We start from the raw sequence: 16,584 nt of genomic DNA, 5'->3' as shown, positions 1-16,584 counted from the left end.
TGTTGTACTGTCAGGTTGCTCTGCGTTCACCCTTCTGTCCAGTTTATCCCAAACCAGCTTGATGACCATTGTGCTGGCCATTCCATGATTTGAAGCCTACTGTCTTTTCTTTTCTTCTATGTTTTGGATCATTAATTTGCTGCAGGACGAACCCCTGATCAACTGCTTGGCTCTGCAGGATGCTTTGGTCGAGGTCAAGGCTTTGGTCCAGGCTGCCAGTCAGTCTGTGCAAGTCACCAACTCTGGATCCAGCAAAAGAGCTCCAGACCATCACACTTCCTCCTCTATGCTTTTACACAGACAGAGAGTTTGGAAGTAATAAACTAAAGCTCTGACACATGTAGGAACTGTTTGCATCAACTTTCAAGGCTTCATTTGCTTCCACTGCTACAGAAAAGCTATGAGCTGTTACCTATCACTACCTGGAAAATGCCTTTTTATAACTTTGAAATATACATTTTTTTTTTTTTTTTTTACCTTTGTACCATTTAAGGTTATTCACTAGACTTGAATTGCTTAAATAAAAAAAAAAACTGGAAAATTTCGTGTACTTATTATAAACGTAATAAAGTAATAAAGAATCAGGTAATATTTATGACAACAACAGTTTTTCCTGATAAGAAAAAAAACCCAACAATAGTGAAGAGCAGTAATAGAAATCTCATGTTTTCACTGAATTGAATTAAATCTACACAAAGAACACGAGCGCCCTCTTCTGTATAACGTCACATTTTCATGTGACGTCATTACGCTTATTTGTCGTCTGTTACGTCATCAGATGGAGACAATATTTTTCTACACTTTTACACAGTAATATTTGATTATAAAGCTAAACATTTGTTTTCTATGATAGGTTGTGAATTTGTAAAATTATTCGAGTTAATTTACAAAAAAGTTTTTATCATAAAGTGACATTTTTCTTACATTTACGTTAAAAAAGCCACCCGGAAGACAGTTCACAGATAGTAAACACATGGCTCGTGTTTGCCTATGAGGCTTAATTATGCCAAAACTCTTCGATATAAAGTTTCCAGGAGGATGTAAGACTCTTCCCGAAGGTTTCTGGTCAGCTGTGGACGTGTGGGTGAAGAAACCTCATGTTGTAAACAAGCGTCTCTGCGGAGTTAAAGAGACAGAGAGTGAAGATGTGGACACAGAGGCTCTGAAGTTCCTGCTGGATGACCCTGATTCTGAACTCTCACATGATGTGTTGTCCTTCCTGACCTGCAGGGTTTCACCTGAGCAGACACACGAAAGGGAAAAACCCTGGTCCTCTAGTGTCAGGACGTTTATTCCTAAAATAAACTGCTATGGGACAACTATGCATAAAGAGGTTGTACTCAAAGGTAAGAGCTGGACTTGAATGAAAGATTTGCTCTCTTACAAGATCAGTTTTCTGTTTTTTAAATTTATTTGTCTTCTCTAGAGTTTGGCAGACAGCAAGTGACCTTTCTACCATTTGAAGAGGATGCAGAAGGGCAGGTGTCTCTTAAGAAGGGCAACATTTATCAGATCCAGCTGCTCCATCAGGACTATGAAGAATGGTGAGTCACTTCATGTCCATATTTTTTCCAACAAAGCCTGAATATTAAGTATCTGGAGGATAATATGACTCCATACGAGGACTGAATATTGTCTGGATGTTATAATGTTAATGAGAATAGCTTTGAGATGCTTTCAGACATATGTACACAGAAACAAATCTGACACAGGATCATCAGCTTTCTTGTTTTGCTGTATTAAAGGAAAGGTTCACAATTTTTCAAGTTGGTCTTAAATCAACAGTCAGGTATCCATATGAACACTGAAAGAGGTTTTCCTCGCTGTAATCATTCCTCCCGTTGATAACTGGATATTAAATGATCCCTTTTGTTTTAAGACACTTGGAAAATTGTGAACCTGTCTTTTAACAATATCGTAAAATACAGCATATCAGGCTTTTTCAGGGACAAAATGATAAAGACCTGGACTTATTTCCATTGTTGTCCCTGTGATCTCACAGTCCACTATAGTTTATCAAGAAGGAAACAGACTTTGAATGTCAGACACTAAGAAATATTAGAAGATATTAACTAAAAACCTTGAAAATCAGAATCTGCTTTCACAACCTGATTCGCAGCCTGTAAGCTGCACCTAAATATAAACATTTAAGTACAAAAACATTCAAGATGACTCTGCCATTTCTCTCCTCAGGTCCTTGGAACTGCACGTCCTGACTCCAGATGCGTGGTTCTCCGATGGCGTAGCCTACCCGAAGCTGCCGTGGCTGTCGGCAGATCTGCTGCCTAAACTGGTTCGCTGGGCCACCGAGTGCAAGAGCAGCGAGTTCAGGAGCACTTTGTCCCTGCTGCCGGTGGAGAAGTACAGCCTCATGTACCAGCAGCTGAAGGAGAAGTACAAGGCGATGGTCAAGGTGGAGAGAGAGGACACTCTGAGGCTTGTCTCTGTTCTTTTATATTGTGGATGTTTTTATGTTTTTTCTCACTTTTCTGCTCTCTAGGTTTGGCCTGAGGTGACAGATCCTGAGAAGTTTGTCTATGAGGATGTTGCCATTGCTACATATCTCCTGGTGGGTTCACACTTGGATAGTATGTTATTTTAACACCAGATAATGTTTCTTTATTCCTAAAGTGTGCGTTAAAGAATAGTTTCTGTGTGCTTACTAAAAATGTGTGTGGCCGAATATACACATGTCTATATGTGCATGTGAAGCTCATTTTTTTATCTGCCATGTTGTCAGGTCATACAGTCAAAGCTGGGTCAATCAATTTCAGTGTGAAAAATTACTTTAACCCAGTGAATCAATGCATATGTCATGCTAGAGGTGAGTGAAAGGGTGTCAGCAGCAGCAGCAGCAGCAGGTGTTACACTGTCTCAGTGACTCAGTGAGTTTTCCGAAATGATTGAAGGCTCTACAGCAGTATTTACTCTCTTTCTCTGTGCGCTGCAGGTGCTGTGGTCTGAGGAGCGAGCAGAGAAAGGTCTGACTGACAAACAGTCCTTTGTGGACTTGGGCTGTGGAAACGGCCTCCTGGTTCACATACTGACCAATGAAGGGGTGAGTTCAGTGTTCAGTGTTCAGTTCATAAACTGGTTACTGAAACTTTGACTGTCATCAAAGTCGACATCTGTGATAGAATGTTACTTCCTGGTTAAAAGGTTGCTGAAAGCCCACAAAAGCTGCACAAAACAATCATGATGTGATATTTCTGATCTGGCGATTTCTGACCTAACAGCCTTATAAACAGGGCTTGTATGGATCTAGTTTTGTACTGAACTGAACATAAACAACAGACTGAAGTTAGAATCTGAGACTGAACTCAGAAGCAGTACCTTTAATGTCATGGTATTTTGAACATGGATGTAATATTTAACTAATGTAAACCAGACAGTTGATGTGATTTCTTAAAAAAACAAACTACATCCTGAATCAAATCAACATATCTTTGCAATTAATGGCGCAGAAATTGTTCAATTCAACAAACTGATTTGTAAATTATGAATCTACTGTCTAATCTGGGACGCAGCTAAAGATTATTTTCATTATCGATCATCTGACTATTATTTTCTTGATTAATCGATTTGTTTTGTTTATAAAATTGTGAAAAATGTTAATCACTGTTTCCCAAAGACCAACATGTAACATAAAATGTCCCAACCAACAGTCCACAACCCAAAGATATACAGTTTACGATCATAGAGGACTAAAGAAACCAGAAATATTCACATTTAAGGTGCTGGAATCAGAGAAGTCTTTAAAAATGTGACTTAAAACTATTAATCAATTTATCAGAATTGTTGCAGGTTAATTTTCTGTCGATCAACTAATAGAATAATTTACTAATCGTTGCAGCTCTAGTCTAATTTATTCTTTGTTATATATTTTATATCTGTTGTAGAGCTCTTATACTACCAGACTAACAGAATGAACAGTTTCACTAAAAAGTCAGTAAAAACAATTTGACAAATGAGTCACTTAAAGCTGCTCTAATCAATATTTTCATATTAACCCTGGTTCAAGTGACCACATGCAATATAAAAGGTGTCACTTGTATTGATGAACCCACAGAGAATTATCACCCTCAGCTCTAGAGAGCATCTTTAAGCTTTTTTTAGCTCATTGTTTTGGTTCACTTTCACTGCTGTTATCAGTTTTATTAGCACTAAGTAGCTATTTTCAGCTAAACACACCGTACTCTACCTGCTCAGCACCACACAGCAGATAGTCTAAGTAAGTGGTTAGCTGGTGAAAGAGCATTTATGCTAAAGAGCGAGGTATTTCCCTCAGGAGTTGCTGAAGACCAAAGCAGAACCAGAATGACAGTAAGTATTTGACCTACACGACTCTTCTGCTAGATGTGTAAATAGATGACGGTTTACTAACAACTTTATGAGGTCATATTATATCAAATGTGTGTTTTTCAGCATGTTGTGGAAATTCTGCCCCCAACTGGCCAAAATACTATTAAACTTTGATAGTTTATAAAGTGTAGAAACTTATATAAACCTGCATTCAACAGATTTTAAAAAAATCAAGTGATAGATGTTCCATGTTTACATCCAGATAAACTGCCTCTGTTAAAGACTGGGCCCCTTAAACCTAGAAGTCTTTCAATCAGCAAAATCCTCACATGCAGCTTAATCAATGACATGGAGCTGCTGAAGGCAATTCATGTCTCTGAATGTATGAAATCAACCAGCACCGTGTCGCCTTAATAACCAAACAAAAACTGGGTCAGGTGTAAACTGAAATTACACACACAGAGAGAAAGTGTCAGAGTGTGAACGTGGCTGAGAGCGATTAGCCGCTGACCGTCATGCCATCTTGTGTTGCAGCACCCTGGAAAGGGCATCGACGTTCGGAAGAGGAAGATCTGGGACATGTACGGCCCCCAGACTCTGCTGGAGGTGAGCGTGAAGAAGGCGGCTCCATTATAAACACGTTCAAGTTTTTAATTGCTGTTATTATCTTTTCACATGAAACTGGGAATTCATATCACACGCTGTAGGTGTTGTTTCAGCTCCCCCTCACTGCTGCTGCTGCTGCTGCTGCTGCTTTGTGCTCTGATTAAATGGAAGGAAGTTATTTTTCACTTTAAAACTGGTCAAACTATTATAACTATTCTTTTGTTAGTGTGCGAGAGATGCATGTTTTTGTGTAAAAGCACAAAACGTGAATAGATTTCAAACACTGAAGATTAAATTAGAGTTGCAGGATGACTTTTTTGTCTCACTCAGACATGCTTATTTTCCTGTACTTTACCTTTTAAAAATCAACCATTTAGCACTCAAAATGCAAGAAATAATGTCGGTTAATGATAGTTATTTAACGGGAATAAAGCACTGACATTTTTACTCTGTTATTACATGGAACAGGCATTACTATGCTAAAAGGAAAAAGGACACACTCCCCCCCCAAAAAAAGCAAAGCACTACCACACAACGGGATTAAGCTGAAAATGCATGTAAACACACACAGATTTGCAAGGAAAGCTGCCCTAAAAACTCTTCACTTTCCTGTCTGCCTCCTGGCCTCAGTCCTTCATTTGACAAGCTGCTGACAGCCTCCATCTCAGGTCATCTATTATTGACTGATTTTGGCAGAGAGGACGAGGCAGACCAATCTTTCTGGGGTGCAGCACTCCGTCCTAAACCTTCATTTCTGAACCTCACGAGCTTTAATACTCTTAACCTACATCATTTGTGATGTTGGTGGTGGCCTCTTTTTTTTTTAAACGAGCTGAATATGAAAGGATTAGCAAGGATTGTGTTGTTTTGATCATTTAAAAGTCATTGTATTGTCAAGAAAAAGCTGTTTCTGAGTACATCAACTAATGACCAACAACTGTAACACATTGGCAGGTGTTCTGTGACATATTATTACGTGTAAGACTTTTACACGTTGCTGGTATATCATACAATTTCCAATAAGTGATTCAGAATCAAATCATACCGCTGCACATCTTCCCTGCTCTAAGTAGCTCTTGTGCTTTTTGGGTCTGCTATTTCAGGAAAAGGCAATTACTCCCAGTGAGAGCTTCTTATTCCCGGGTACCAACTGGCTGATTGGGAACCACTCGGACGAGCTCACACCGTGGATCCCCGTTATAGCATCCAGGCGAGTCATCAGCAGACACAATCTCACTCAGCGGCTCAAGTGCCAGCTGATCTCTCCAATTAGGAATAACATTATGGGCAGAGGGAGGATGTGTGAATGTGTGTGCGTGTTTGTGTCTGTGCATGTCAGCGCAGAAGTGTGTGTTTTCTAAGGTGACCACCTGATGGCGATGTTGAGCCTTTATCTGTTACCACTGATAATTATCTGGTGTAATGGTTTGTTTCTTCCTGTCTGGTGAAATGAACAATTCTCAAACTTCACCAAACTTAAATGGACAAGTTATTAAAACCAGGTTGAGTGCATGAACACATGATAGTGATCACTGTGAAGAATTAGTTTCTTGCTCTCACTGCAGGTCATCTTATTCCTGCCGGTACTTCGTCCTACCCTGCTGTTTCTTTGACTTCTATGGAAAATACCAGAGACGGCAGTGTAAGAAGTCTCAGTATAAGGAATACATCGACTTCATCACTGAGGTCAGCCAAGTCAGCGGCTTCAACACCGAAGAAGACTGCCTGAGAATACCGTCCACCAAACGGGTAGGCTCACAAAATCCAAAGGCAAAAAATCAACTCGATGGAGTATGTGTTTGATTTCAGATTATGTGATACAGTGCACTTTATGACTGAATAGAGCTCATTTTAATCTATACTCCTAAACATGTTACTGAGTTTTAGTTAAGTCATTTCCAGCTACTTACTTCGTCCATAAAAATAGGAAAATACTGAGAAGTCTGTCTATGTCCACAGGGCGTAGCACATACTATGTAATGTCGTTTTTCTGTCTTTCTTTACTATGTCTTTGTAACAAAGCAGACATAAGATTAATATTTTTTCTTTTAAGGGTGCAATAGATGACATTCAGCCCTGCTAGATGTCAGCAAAAAACTATTTGCTATGTAAAGATATAGTGGAGTAATGGCGTCCTGAGCAGAGAATGAAGTCACACTCCCTCTGTGTGTTGTTTTCCAAGCTTCTCTGTTCTTTGTTTTTTGATAGCCGGTCCAGCTGTTTGGACATGTCAGTGCATGTGAGTCCCTCTGTGTCCTCTCGTGTACGTTTTCAACATGGCAGCCGGATCACAAACTTTCTCACATTGCAGCTAAACAGTACACTAAAATATGTTTCTGAAAACATCTGAAGTGAGAAATAAGCAATGCAGTAACAGAATCTTGAGCCATATTTTATCAGCACCGCCTAGTTTGACAGTTTGATCTGAGTTTCGTGAGCTGTTGGTTCAATGGCTGCTTTCTCTTGTTTTTTCAACTTTATTGAGTAAACAACGTGCACATTTGTTTTGTTCTGAGATGCTGGTGCGTATATTGTACCTTTTTAAAATAAGAAAGTCTTGTAATATTTTTGTGTAAAATGATCATAAAATGGATTCCTGTCCTTCAAACAAGCACAGCTGTGCATCCCTGCCTTTTCTCCACCTGACCCTTGTTTAGTATAGCCATAATAAATCAGATCTTGTTTCATAGCTGATGACCATTAATGGCTTCAATACACATTGACACATAAAAAGAACAAGCAAGTATTTACTGGGCTTTTAATGTACAGGGATCAGTCATAATCAGTTTATACATACATTGGAAAATGAGCGTTTCTGGTTTTACAGTTTCGGGCCACAGCACCCACGGGAGATGTCTTGACATTCAGCTCTTCCTCTTGCAGGTGTGTTTGGTAGGAAAGTCGAGAAGCTACCAGGCGTCTGACGAGGCCCAGGCGGAGCACAGAAGAGCTTGTTACATTCAGAGCCGCCAGACTGTCTCAGGGGTCACAGTTCAAGGGTCAGACATCAGAAATGACAGAGACTGTTGCCATGGGAATGCAGAAACCAACAGGACCCCCGGGAACAGCTGGGGAGCCGGGTTCCAGCCCCGAGACAAGGTTGAAGTGGTTCGAAACTGCGCTGCTCTCCCCCGGGACTTTGTTGACGGCATTGTCCTGCAGGTCGCTAATGTCCTTCTGGGAATGACTGTGGATGACGGCGGGGGGTTGTCCACCGACTGGAACCGAGGAGGTAACAGCCACAAAACATCCGAGATAAACAAACAAATCACACAAATCTCCCTGGACGTGAGCTGCTACTGAAGTGAAGAACAGGTTCAAATTAAATTCAGGGTAGGACGCATCATCTGTGATGTTTAGTCATCCAGTCTTATTATTCTGCACTTTAGGGGTTTCTGAATTCATTACTTTGTAATATTATCTGTTGCAGGGCAGCCATACTGGCTTAAAGCTTTCAGGCTGTCTTGCAAACTGGATAACAGATAGAAATGTTGCAATTCTTTCATTTTATGTCCTTTAAGGGTGATTATTTCACCCCTAAAATCAATACCTTAGAACAAATCAAAAGAGTGTGAGGAGAAAATGTAGTATCTACCAAAAAAGATACATTCTTTCAACTTTCATTTTAACTTGAGTAGATTGTTTAAGACTTTATTTTGACTATTTACAGCCCATAGCAGATAGGAAATAAATGAAACTCTGGTTTGCTAGGTGTCTGTCCTTCTCCTATTAATATTTATATTGAAATATACATTGATGTACATTGAAATAAAAACATTTTATCTTAAAACGTCTGATTTAAAGGTAGCTAACCATGAATTCCACTAAAGTCAAAACCTGGGACGCAGCCACTGACATTTGCTAAGCTAGCTACCCTTAGCAGGTTTAGCTTTTTTTTTTTCTTCTCCATCACGGTTGGATTTAGCAGCTGCCTCACTTACTTATGTGGAATAACTAATTGAATTATTATATCAGTTCATCAAAATAACTATTTTTTATTTACAGGTAGGGAAGTAATAAATCTAGCTTCAGGTACGGATAGCCGCGGCTATCTCGCTCGCTTGCTTTCATTTGATATTTTGCTAGCTCTCTTGTTTTAGCTGTCCAGAGTCACAGATTACTACGTCAGACTGCAGTTTGGTTTGATTTTCAGCTCTGTTTGTACTTAGTGCAAATTTAAAAAGCAGTTTTCACAAAAGTTATACATTTCTATGGCATAATATCTCTTTTTACACGGCAAAACAGATGTTATAAAGTCCGATACAGGTCTCAACGGTATAGCTTGACATATTGGGGAAAAAGGCTTATTCGCTTTAGGGATGTCACTCTCATATCTGTCTGTTAGTTAAATGTACGACTTCAACCGGTTAGTTTAGCTTAGCAAAAAGACTAGGAACAGGGGGAAACAACTAGCCTGGCTCTGTCCACTGTTTGTTGATGTTGTTTTTAACACTTCAATAAATGATACAGTAACGCGTTGATTCGTGAGCTTTAGAGGTGCTGGTAGCTGGATTTTGTTAGCTTCAGACAGAGCCACATATGATGATCTTCTCATCTATTTCTCTGCCATAAAGCGATTAAGTGTATTTCTCACAACTATTCCATTAACTCAGTTTTGACGAATATGTCGTTTCCCCGTTCTGAACATCTCTAAAACAACGCGGATGAATCACTTCTTCACAACTTCTCGCAACTTCTGCGGTCTCAACCTCTCATTTGATCCCCCCTCCGTCACTTGCATTCAACCCCCCTCCCCCCTTCTCTCGTCACCACCCTGTCCCCTCTCTGCGCCAGCATCGCGCGCAAACACACACTGTTTCCCTCACACACCACCCACGCATCACCTTTGTCGACTCCTCTGCACCCCTGCTGCCACACAGACACCAACGATATGAATGAGATAAGGAGATAAGGACTACTATGATTAAAACAGAAAATTCTCTGTCAGGATGTCAGTGCTGAAATTAGAGGATGAAAATATGAGGGAGAGGCAATAAAGGGAGACTGTAACTCTGTATAGAGATGACTGGATGAATAATGCACTACCAGCTATGATTTATGCATGAGAATGCGTTTGTATTGAGTTATTCCTACCAGTTATCTGCTGTGTAAGAACAAAGCGTAAAGTCAGGGTGAGACAGCATATACTGAATATGTCCAGAAGGCCTCAGAGTCATTGAAAGGGCGTTGAGATTACATTTCTTTTCATTTTAAACATGTTTTCAAAGAGTGTGAGGATTATTTATATTTTAATCTATCAATTTTTTATGTTTAGTGATGGATCCCTGGTTGTATAGCTTCCTGGTTCAGATGTAAGTCCAAATTCCTGAGCTCATAGTCCTCACTTTTGATCTCTTATTAGATTTTTAAACATTTCTCAGGAACAGGAACAACCTGCAATGTTGTAGTTTTGTCTATTATTTGTCCAAACAAATATTTGGTGTTGGGTATGTGACACAATACTCAACACCACAAGTGACAAATTGAAGCTTTAACAAAACACAAACTGTCTACCTAAAAAAAAATCCTGATTTCTTTGGGTGTGTGTGAAATCATGTTGTCTAGGGCTGAGTATATTTTACTAAAGCACATAACATTTTTTGATTTAACACTAATGAATTTAGAAGTTTGGCATATTCTACAGAAGGTGTGTTTATATTTCCCAAGTTAAGGTATAAGGGGAAAAATATTGTCATGGTATTGGTACCGAAATACTTCCAGTCCTACTGCTGCCACATTGTTTGATATCTGAGCGCTGAAGTTAAAATACTCAATTTATATATATATCTCAGTGACGTTTTGAGAAGGTAAGGTGTGAACGTGTGAGGCCAGCTCCTGTTGGTTTGAGTCGAGTTATTAATTCATGCATGCTGTACTGCTGACTGGGCTCATGTGCTTACGTAATCATGCTGAGAGAGAAAGTCTGTGTGCATCTGTACATCTCTAAGACTAAACCTCAAATCCGTATATTTAACCGGTAATCAGTGTTTTTGCAAAAGACAGAGATACAGTAGGTCTAAAATTCACACCGTATTGATGTAAAATGTTCTTTGCACTGTGTTGGTGTGCTGCTATGTGCTGTAGAAACAGGCAGTACTGTAGGTGAGAGTCGGTACAGCATGTTATTAACTGTTTGGTGCCTGCAGAGCACCTTTCCCCCAGTTGAGTAGGCTCACAATCCTCCAGAAGGCCCAGCAGAATCATCATCCACACCAACACTGCTCACTATACCTTGCTCTCTAATATAGAGCTGCAGCGATTAGTCGATTAATCGATAAGTCGACCAATAGAAAACTATTTTAATAAATAGTTTTGGTTATTTTTAAGCTAAAAAAGCCAAATATTTGCTGGTTGCAGCTTCTCATATGTGCTTTTCTTTGTCTTACATGATAATAAACTGAATATTTTTGGGTTTTGGACTGTTGGTCGGACATTTGAAGACGTCAGCTTGGGCTGCGGGAAATTATAAATAATATTTTATAGACAAACTGATTAATTGAGAAAATAATCTGCGGATTAATTGATAATGAAAATAACAGTTAGTTGCAGCCCTACTCTGATATTATCCCCATAAATACAGATCTTGTTTATATAATCTTTATTATTCAGCCTCTGGTTAAGCTGTGATACGGATTCTGAGTATCTAAATATTCTCTGTTACCACGAGTTTTATTATTAGGACCATAGTTCTTTTAATTATTGATTTAGAGATTCATTATTTAGTCTATAACATGTCAGGAAAAAGGTGAAATATGTGCATCACAGTTTCTCCAAGATCAAGTTGACATATTCAAATAGCCTGTTTTATTGAACCAACCCCAAAGATATTGATTTTGCTGTCATAGAAGACTATGAAAATCTGCAAGTATTAACACTTGAGAAGCTGGTACAAGTAGAATTTTTGCATCATTATTATTATTATTATTATTTTTTTAATCAGTGGGATACTGCACTAATTCCCGTCATTTTGGCTTATGACTCTTCATAGCCAAGCAAAACGTTCTCATCACAGGTGTCATATGTGTGAGTAGTTTAATCAAAGCTATGTCACCTTCTCACACTTGTTTCATTTTAGTAGTTTTTAGAGGCCTGAAAAGATAAAACTCTCCAATATTTCACAGGTAAAGGTGCAAAGATTTGAGAAAAGTCAGAAAATATAGTATGGTTGTATTTTTCTTCTCATTTTCTAACTTGTTAATCATCTTCTGACCTTTTTGGGAGGTCCTGACCTCCAGTTTGTACTCATGACAAGTTTTATTCGTCAACAAAATAGTAACATGAATAATCCTGTAATACAGCTGTGCTCTTGATAATCGAAAAGGATCCTTTCAAAAAAGCTTTATCCACCACTCAGCAATTTCAGCGCTAATTATTCTCCACTCAGCCTGATTCTGAATTGGCTTAAGCAGCAAAAACAATCCACAGCAACAAGCAATCAATCGCCGGCCATCTTTTACACGGGGGGGGGGCACGTCCAACCTTAAACAAGTTCAACTGGACGTCAAGCTGAGCCATTAACAACAGTCTACGCCCTGGTCTTAGTCCAAGCAGAATCTGGCTACTCCGTCAATACCGACTTTCTTCCATTAATCCTCATTAACATTGTAGGCAGTAAAGGGCAGCTCTAAACGGTGTATTGATATTATATTAAAGCCTGGAGCTCCCTGGCGTCTGGGCTTTAGGACGGCAGTCTGCCCAGTTTCACACTCTGCTGCGCAGGACTGTGTTTGGCTCTGCGAGTGTCTGTGAATGTGGGAGTGTGTTGCATATTTTACAGATTAACTCAGCAATTTGACCGTCTAAATTTAGGGCGTATTTGGGTGGACAGTATGTTTCTGAAGGATTTCAGTAGCAGAAAAACAAGTTTTAGAGAGAAGAAAGCCATCATGGCTGTAAACGGATGCTCTGGTATGTGGTTTAGAGTTATAACAAACCCAAATATTAGCTTTAAAACAGTACATCTATGACCAACTGACCTCGGATCAGAGGCAATATATTTTCAATAATCACTGCAGGGATTGTCTGGAGTACCACCACGAATATGTCGTCAAGTATGCCGAAGGTGTTGCAGAGCAGTCATGTTTTAACATGTAAATGAAAACAAAAAGCTGCCTGGATTGAATTATTTAATAATTTTACATTATTGACTGGAACATCTCATTAAGATGTTTGCAGATTTGGGTCAAACATTGTTACGAAACAGCACGAGGAGTATTAGAAATCCTGCGGTGTGGTCCTCTCCAATATGTCAGAGAAAAGAGGAGGAAGATTGTCATTTGTACAAACCAAATGTCAGCCGTGATTGAATTCCCTTCTGGGGAGAAAAAGGGCAAGCCAGAAATACTGAAATTCTTATGAAAAGGAGCCCGAAGGCGGGTTGCTGTGAACACGAAGGGGCATGTCATTTATTTGCTTACAGTTTCCTTTCATGGAGTTGTTTTATATGAGAACTCGTAGCAGGGACTTCTGTGTGTTTCACTTCCCCTTTCTCCTTTTTTGCTCTTTGGTATCTAAAATTACTGTCCCAGTGGGGGAGTGACAACAATGACTCACGCTCTCAAATGGCCGGTGGGAGATGCGACGGTGAAATGCATGCTGGTCGCTCTGACAGCTCGTTGGAGCAGCTCTAATTGAGCACACTTCACGGCCCTGACTAACACTGAAAGACAGTGACAGAGGTGGTTTTTTTTTCCTCTCTGTAAAATCTCTCAAAACAACTGCCCACTTCGAGTCAATCAGCTGCATCAGACGCTTCTTTCTTTAAAGAAGAAGTCTCGGATAAATATGATTTAATAAAATATATTGATGACTGCCACATCCTCCTTCTGCTTCTTTTATCACTCTCCTCCCCTCCTCCCTCCTCCTCAGGCAGCCTTTCTGTGAGCGAGGTCGCTGGGCTGTTGGAGCAGGAGACCCTACAGCTCCTAAAGAAGGAGTGCGGAGGCCTTCAGACGCTTCTCAAGAACAACCATCAAGTCTTCAGAGGTAGCTGAACTACACGTGTCTCTACATCCTCACAGCTAGTCCACATGATATTGGAGAAAAATATGTATTTTTCCAGTGTAGTCATGTGTAACTATTTCTGCTATTAGTCCACTGAAGCCTTTATTCATACTTGATTTCCACTATTTGTATTAAATTGATACTAATGACAGTTGAAGTGGAAGATTTTTTTTTACCACAGTAAATTCCAATTGGAAAGTTTCTTTTAATGATGTCCTCAATGCTCATAGAAACACAGGAGTCTATTTTAACACTACAATAGCTTTATGTAATGGCTGTCGATTTTAATATTTTTTAAATAATTTTCTTTGTTTCTTAGAAGTACTGTTACTTTCTGTCAGTTGGTATGGCCCCAAATAGTACAATACCCATCAGCCACAGCTGTTGTTGCTATGGAGAGGAAGCCAGCTGCATGCTGAATGAGCTGTAGCAATTGGAGAACGCTAAGTTGTTGCAATTTGGGAACAAAACACGGTGCCAAAGTTGATGAATTCGTACAAAACTGATTAATCTTCTGCTTGACGTTAACAGCATTTTAAGCGTGTTGATTGCATGTTTCCTTTTGAAATGCTCCTTGAGAGTCATAAATAACTATATTATGCACATTTCCAGGTCTGTGGGGCTCTACTGGAATATCTTTACATGATTTTCGGTTCAAAAATTTTCTAAACTCATACTGACCCTTCACACAGCCCCTCAGTTCAGCCTCTGTCTGAAACAGGTCGTTTTAGCTCCTGTCTCTTTAAGGACCCTTTTCCGAGCCCACTATGTTCTGATTGGTCAGCTCTTGGAAGCTTTCCCTCGGGAGACTTGCAACAAACCACAGTAGTAGGATTTCACTACTTTTTCTCGTTCTTTACTTGAAATGTCAGCTTCTCAAACACATCCGTACGTGTTTGAGCCGAAATCCGATCCGAAATATGAGTGATCAACGCAAACAACACATGGAAAAACCTTAGCAACAACCTTAGCAACAAAGGCTACTCGTGGGGAGCATTTCTACCTACATTAACCTCAAGTTGTGGAACTTTGAACATGTTTAATATAAACATCCGACATCATAACAGTATATAAATAACAAAAAATCAGAAAAAACATAATATGTCCCCTTTAAATTTTTATACACACAAGCTTTTTATCTTTGACTTTTTACCAATGAACCAGATATTTTCCAAAACAGTTGCTCCTATTTTGCACCCCCATCCAAGCATTAGAAAAGCTCCAACTGTCAGTTTGTTTACTTGTTTGATTGTTTGTGCTACTGGGAAAATAATATATGGATCTAATGCATTACTTTAACCCTGGATGTCTGAAATAACTCGTCCCAGCTGGCAACGCTATAGGAACACTTTGACTCTGACTAATGAGGTCTCCCTGTCGTGTCTTGTCTCTCAGTGGAAGGAGGGAGGGTGTATATAAGAGACTGGCGGGACAGGAAGTCCTCCAGGGCGGATGCCAAGAGGAAGCCCGTTTCCCCTGGTGCCCTAAAAACCCGACCCTGCTGGTTTCACGACCACCACCCTCAGGGCTGCCCCCTGCAGGCCGAACACTGCGCGTTCGCTCATGGACCCGAAGACCTCCGACCCTCAACCAGACCTCTGAAGAAGATCAAGAATGAATGATTGTTTCATTCTGCTTGAACCTTTTTATTTGGACTTGAATGAACAGTATTTGGCTGATTTTTAAAGTGGCGAAGTCAGTCAGAAACTACTTTTCTAATGATTAGTATTCACTCCATCAAGGGATGAACCTGCTGCGAGAAGAGGAGGAAGTTAAGCAGTTTTATTGATGCAATATTACATCATTTCTGGGAACTGAGGTCTTCAAAATTCATAGTGTCCTCTTTCTTCTGTGTGCAGCTGCCAAAATGTGAAGCTTCCTGCAGCTTTAGGTTTCCCTGTTGGAGTTCGCTGACACCTCTGGGTTGCAGTATGTTATCTGCTGAAATGCAATTTCAAAGGATACTTTCGTCTTTCTTTTTATTTATTTAAGAAGTGGACTCTTGTAAAGCCCAGTTCTTTGTAAAGCCAATTGTTACTTACTGTATATTAAAGTGCATTTCAAGCCACAGCATGTATATTTATTTTAAGATCATGAAGTTTTGCTGAGCACTCAAAGTATTTTTCCTACAGTAAAACTTTAAAAGCTTCTGTACATGTGCAATATTTTAGCTCTTCACTAAGTTAGTTCATTCACCTCAGACAGGTACTTTGAGGTTCAGAGACAGGGCGGTGGATAAAGACCGGACAGCGTTTGAACAAAGTAAATGTTAGCAGTATGAATTATTTGTTGGCAGGAGTTGAGGGGTGAGCTGCATGCCGTCCCCTCTGGACTGGTGCTCACTGCTGTGTCTCTCTAGCAGTTTGCCATCACCCTGTGGCTCAAATGTCAAAGACAGTAGGGCTCACTCAGGGACTGCAGTTGGGCGATGAGAAGAGCCTCCTCAGGGGTTTGTTTGCTTATGTGGTTGACAATAATCACACAATTGATGCAATAAAGCATAAAGACAATTTCAGTCCTTTCAAATTTGCACCCCTATGAAGCTACACTCTAATTTACATCATTTTCATCTGATCTACCTCTCTCTTCCCTTCTGTATAAAATATTCAGTTTGATTAACAATGCTGTGTGTGGTTGACTGACAATTAATTATAGGAGTTCTTGAGTTTAGCA

At 39.7% G+C, this 16,584-nt stretch overlaps 1 protein-coding gene across 1 annotated transcript; it reads left to right on the top strand.

Annotated features, from left to right (window-relative positions):
* The first annotated feature begins 751 nt into the window (after positions 1-751).
* trmt44 (tRNA methyltransferase 44 homolog) lies at positions 752-15,981 on the top strand. The gene is made up of 11 exons (XM_067579715.1): positions 752-1,346; positions 1,427-1,544; positions 2,194-2,413; positions 2,501-2,569; positions 2,951-3,058; positions 4,837-4,908; positions 6,012-6,118; positions 6,474-6,657; positions 7,792-8,140; positions 13,777-13,893; positions 15,307-15,981. Exons 1-11 carry the CDS (start codon positions 1,004-1,006, stop codon positions 15,531-15,533), a joined length of 1,914 nt encoding a protein of 637 aa, XP_067435816.1. The 5' UTR covers positions 752-1,003; the 3' UTR covers positions 15,534-15,981.
* Positions 15,982-16,584: the final 603 nt, after the last annotated feature.

The sequence above is a fragment of the Thunnus thynnus genome, chromosome 22, assembly GCF_963924715.1.
Source record: "Thunnus thynnus chromosome 22, fThuThy2.1, whole genome shotgun sequence".
Classification (NCBI taxonomy): Eukaryota; Metazoa; Chordata; class Actinopteri; order Scombriformes; family Scombridae; genus Thunnus; species Thunnus thynnus.
The sequence above is the reverse complement of the archived record's forward strand: the minus strand, read 5'-3'. Positions and strand labels throughout refer to the sequence as shown.

What these genes read in the sequence shown, in the direction of transcription:
- trmt44 (XM_067579715.1), top strand. Translation starts at nt 1,004, where the DNA reads ATGCCAAAACTCTTCGATATAAAGTTTCCAGGAGGATGTAAGACTCTT. An exon ending in CATCAGGACTATGAAGAATG is followed by an intron (nt 1,545 to 2,193) that starts GTGAGTCACTTC and finishes TTCTCTCCTCAG; the next exon opens with GTCCTTGGAACTGCACGTCC. An exon ending in CAACCATCAAGTCTTCAGAG is followed by an intron (nt 13,894 to 15,306) that starts GTAGCTGAACTA and finishes CTTGTCTCTCAG; the next exon opens with TGGAAGGAGGGAGGGTGTAT.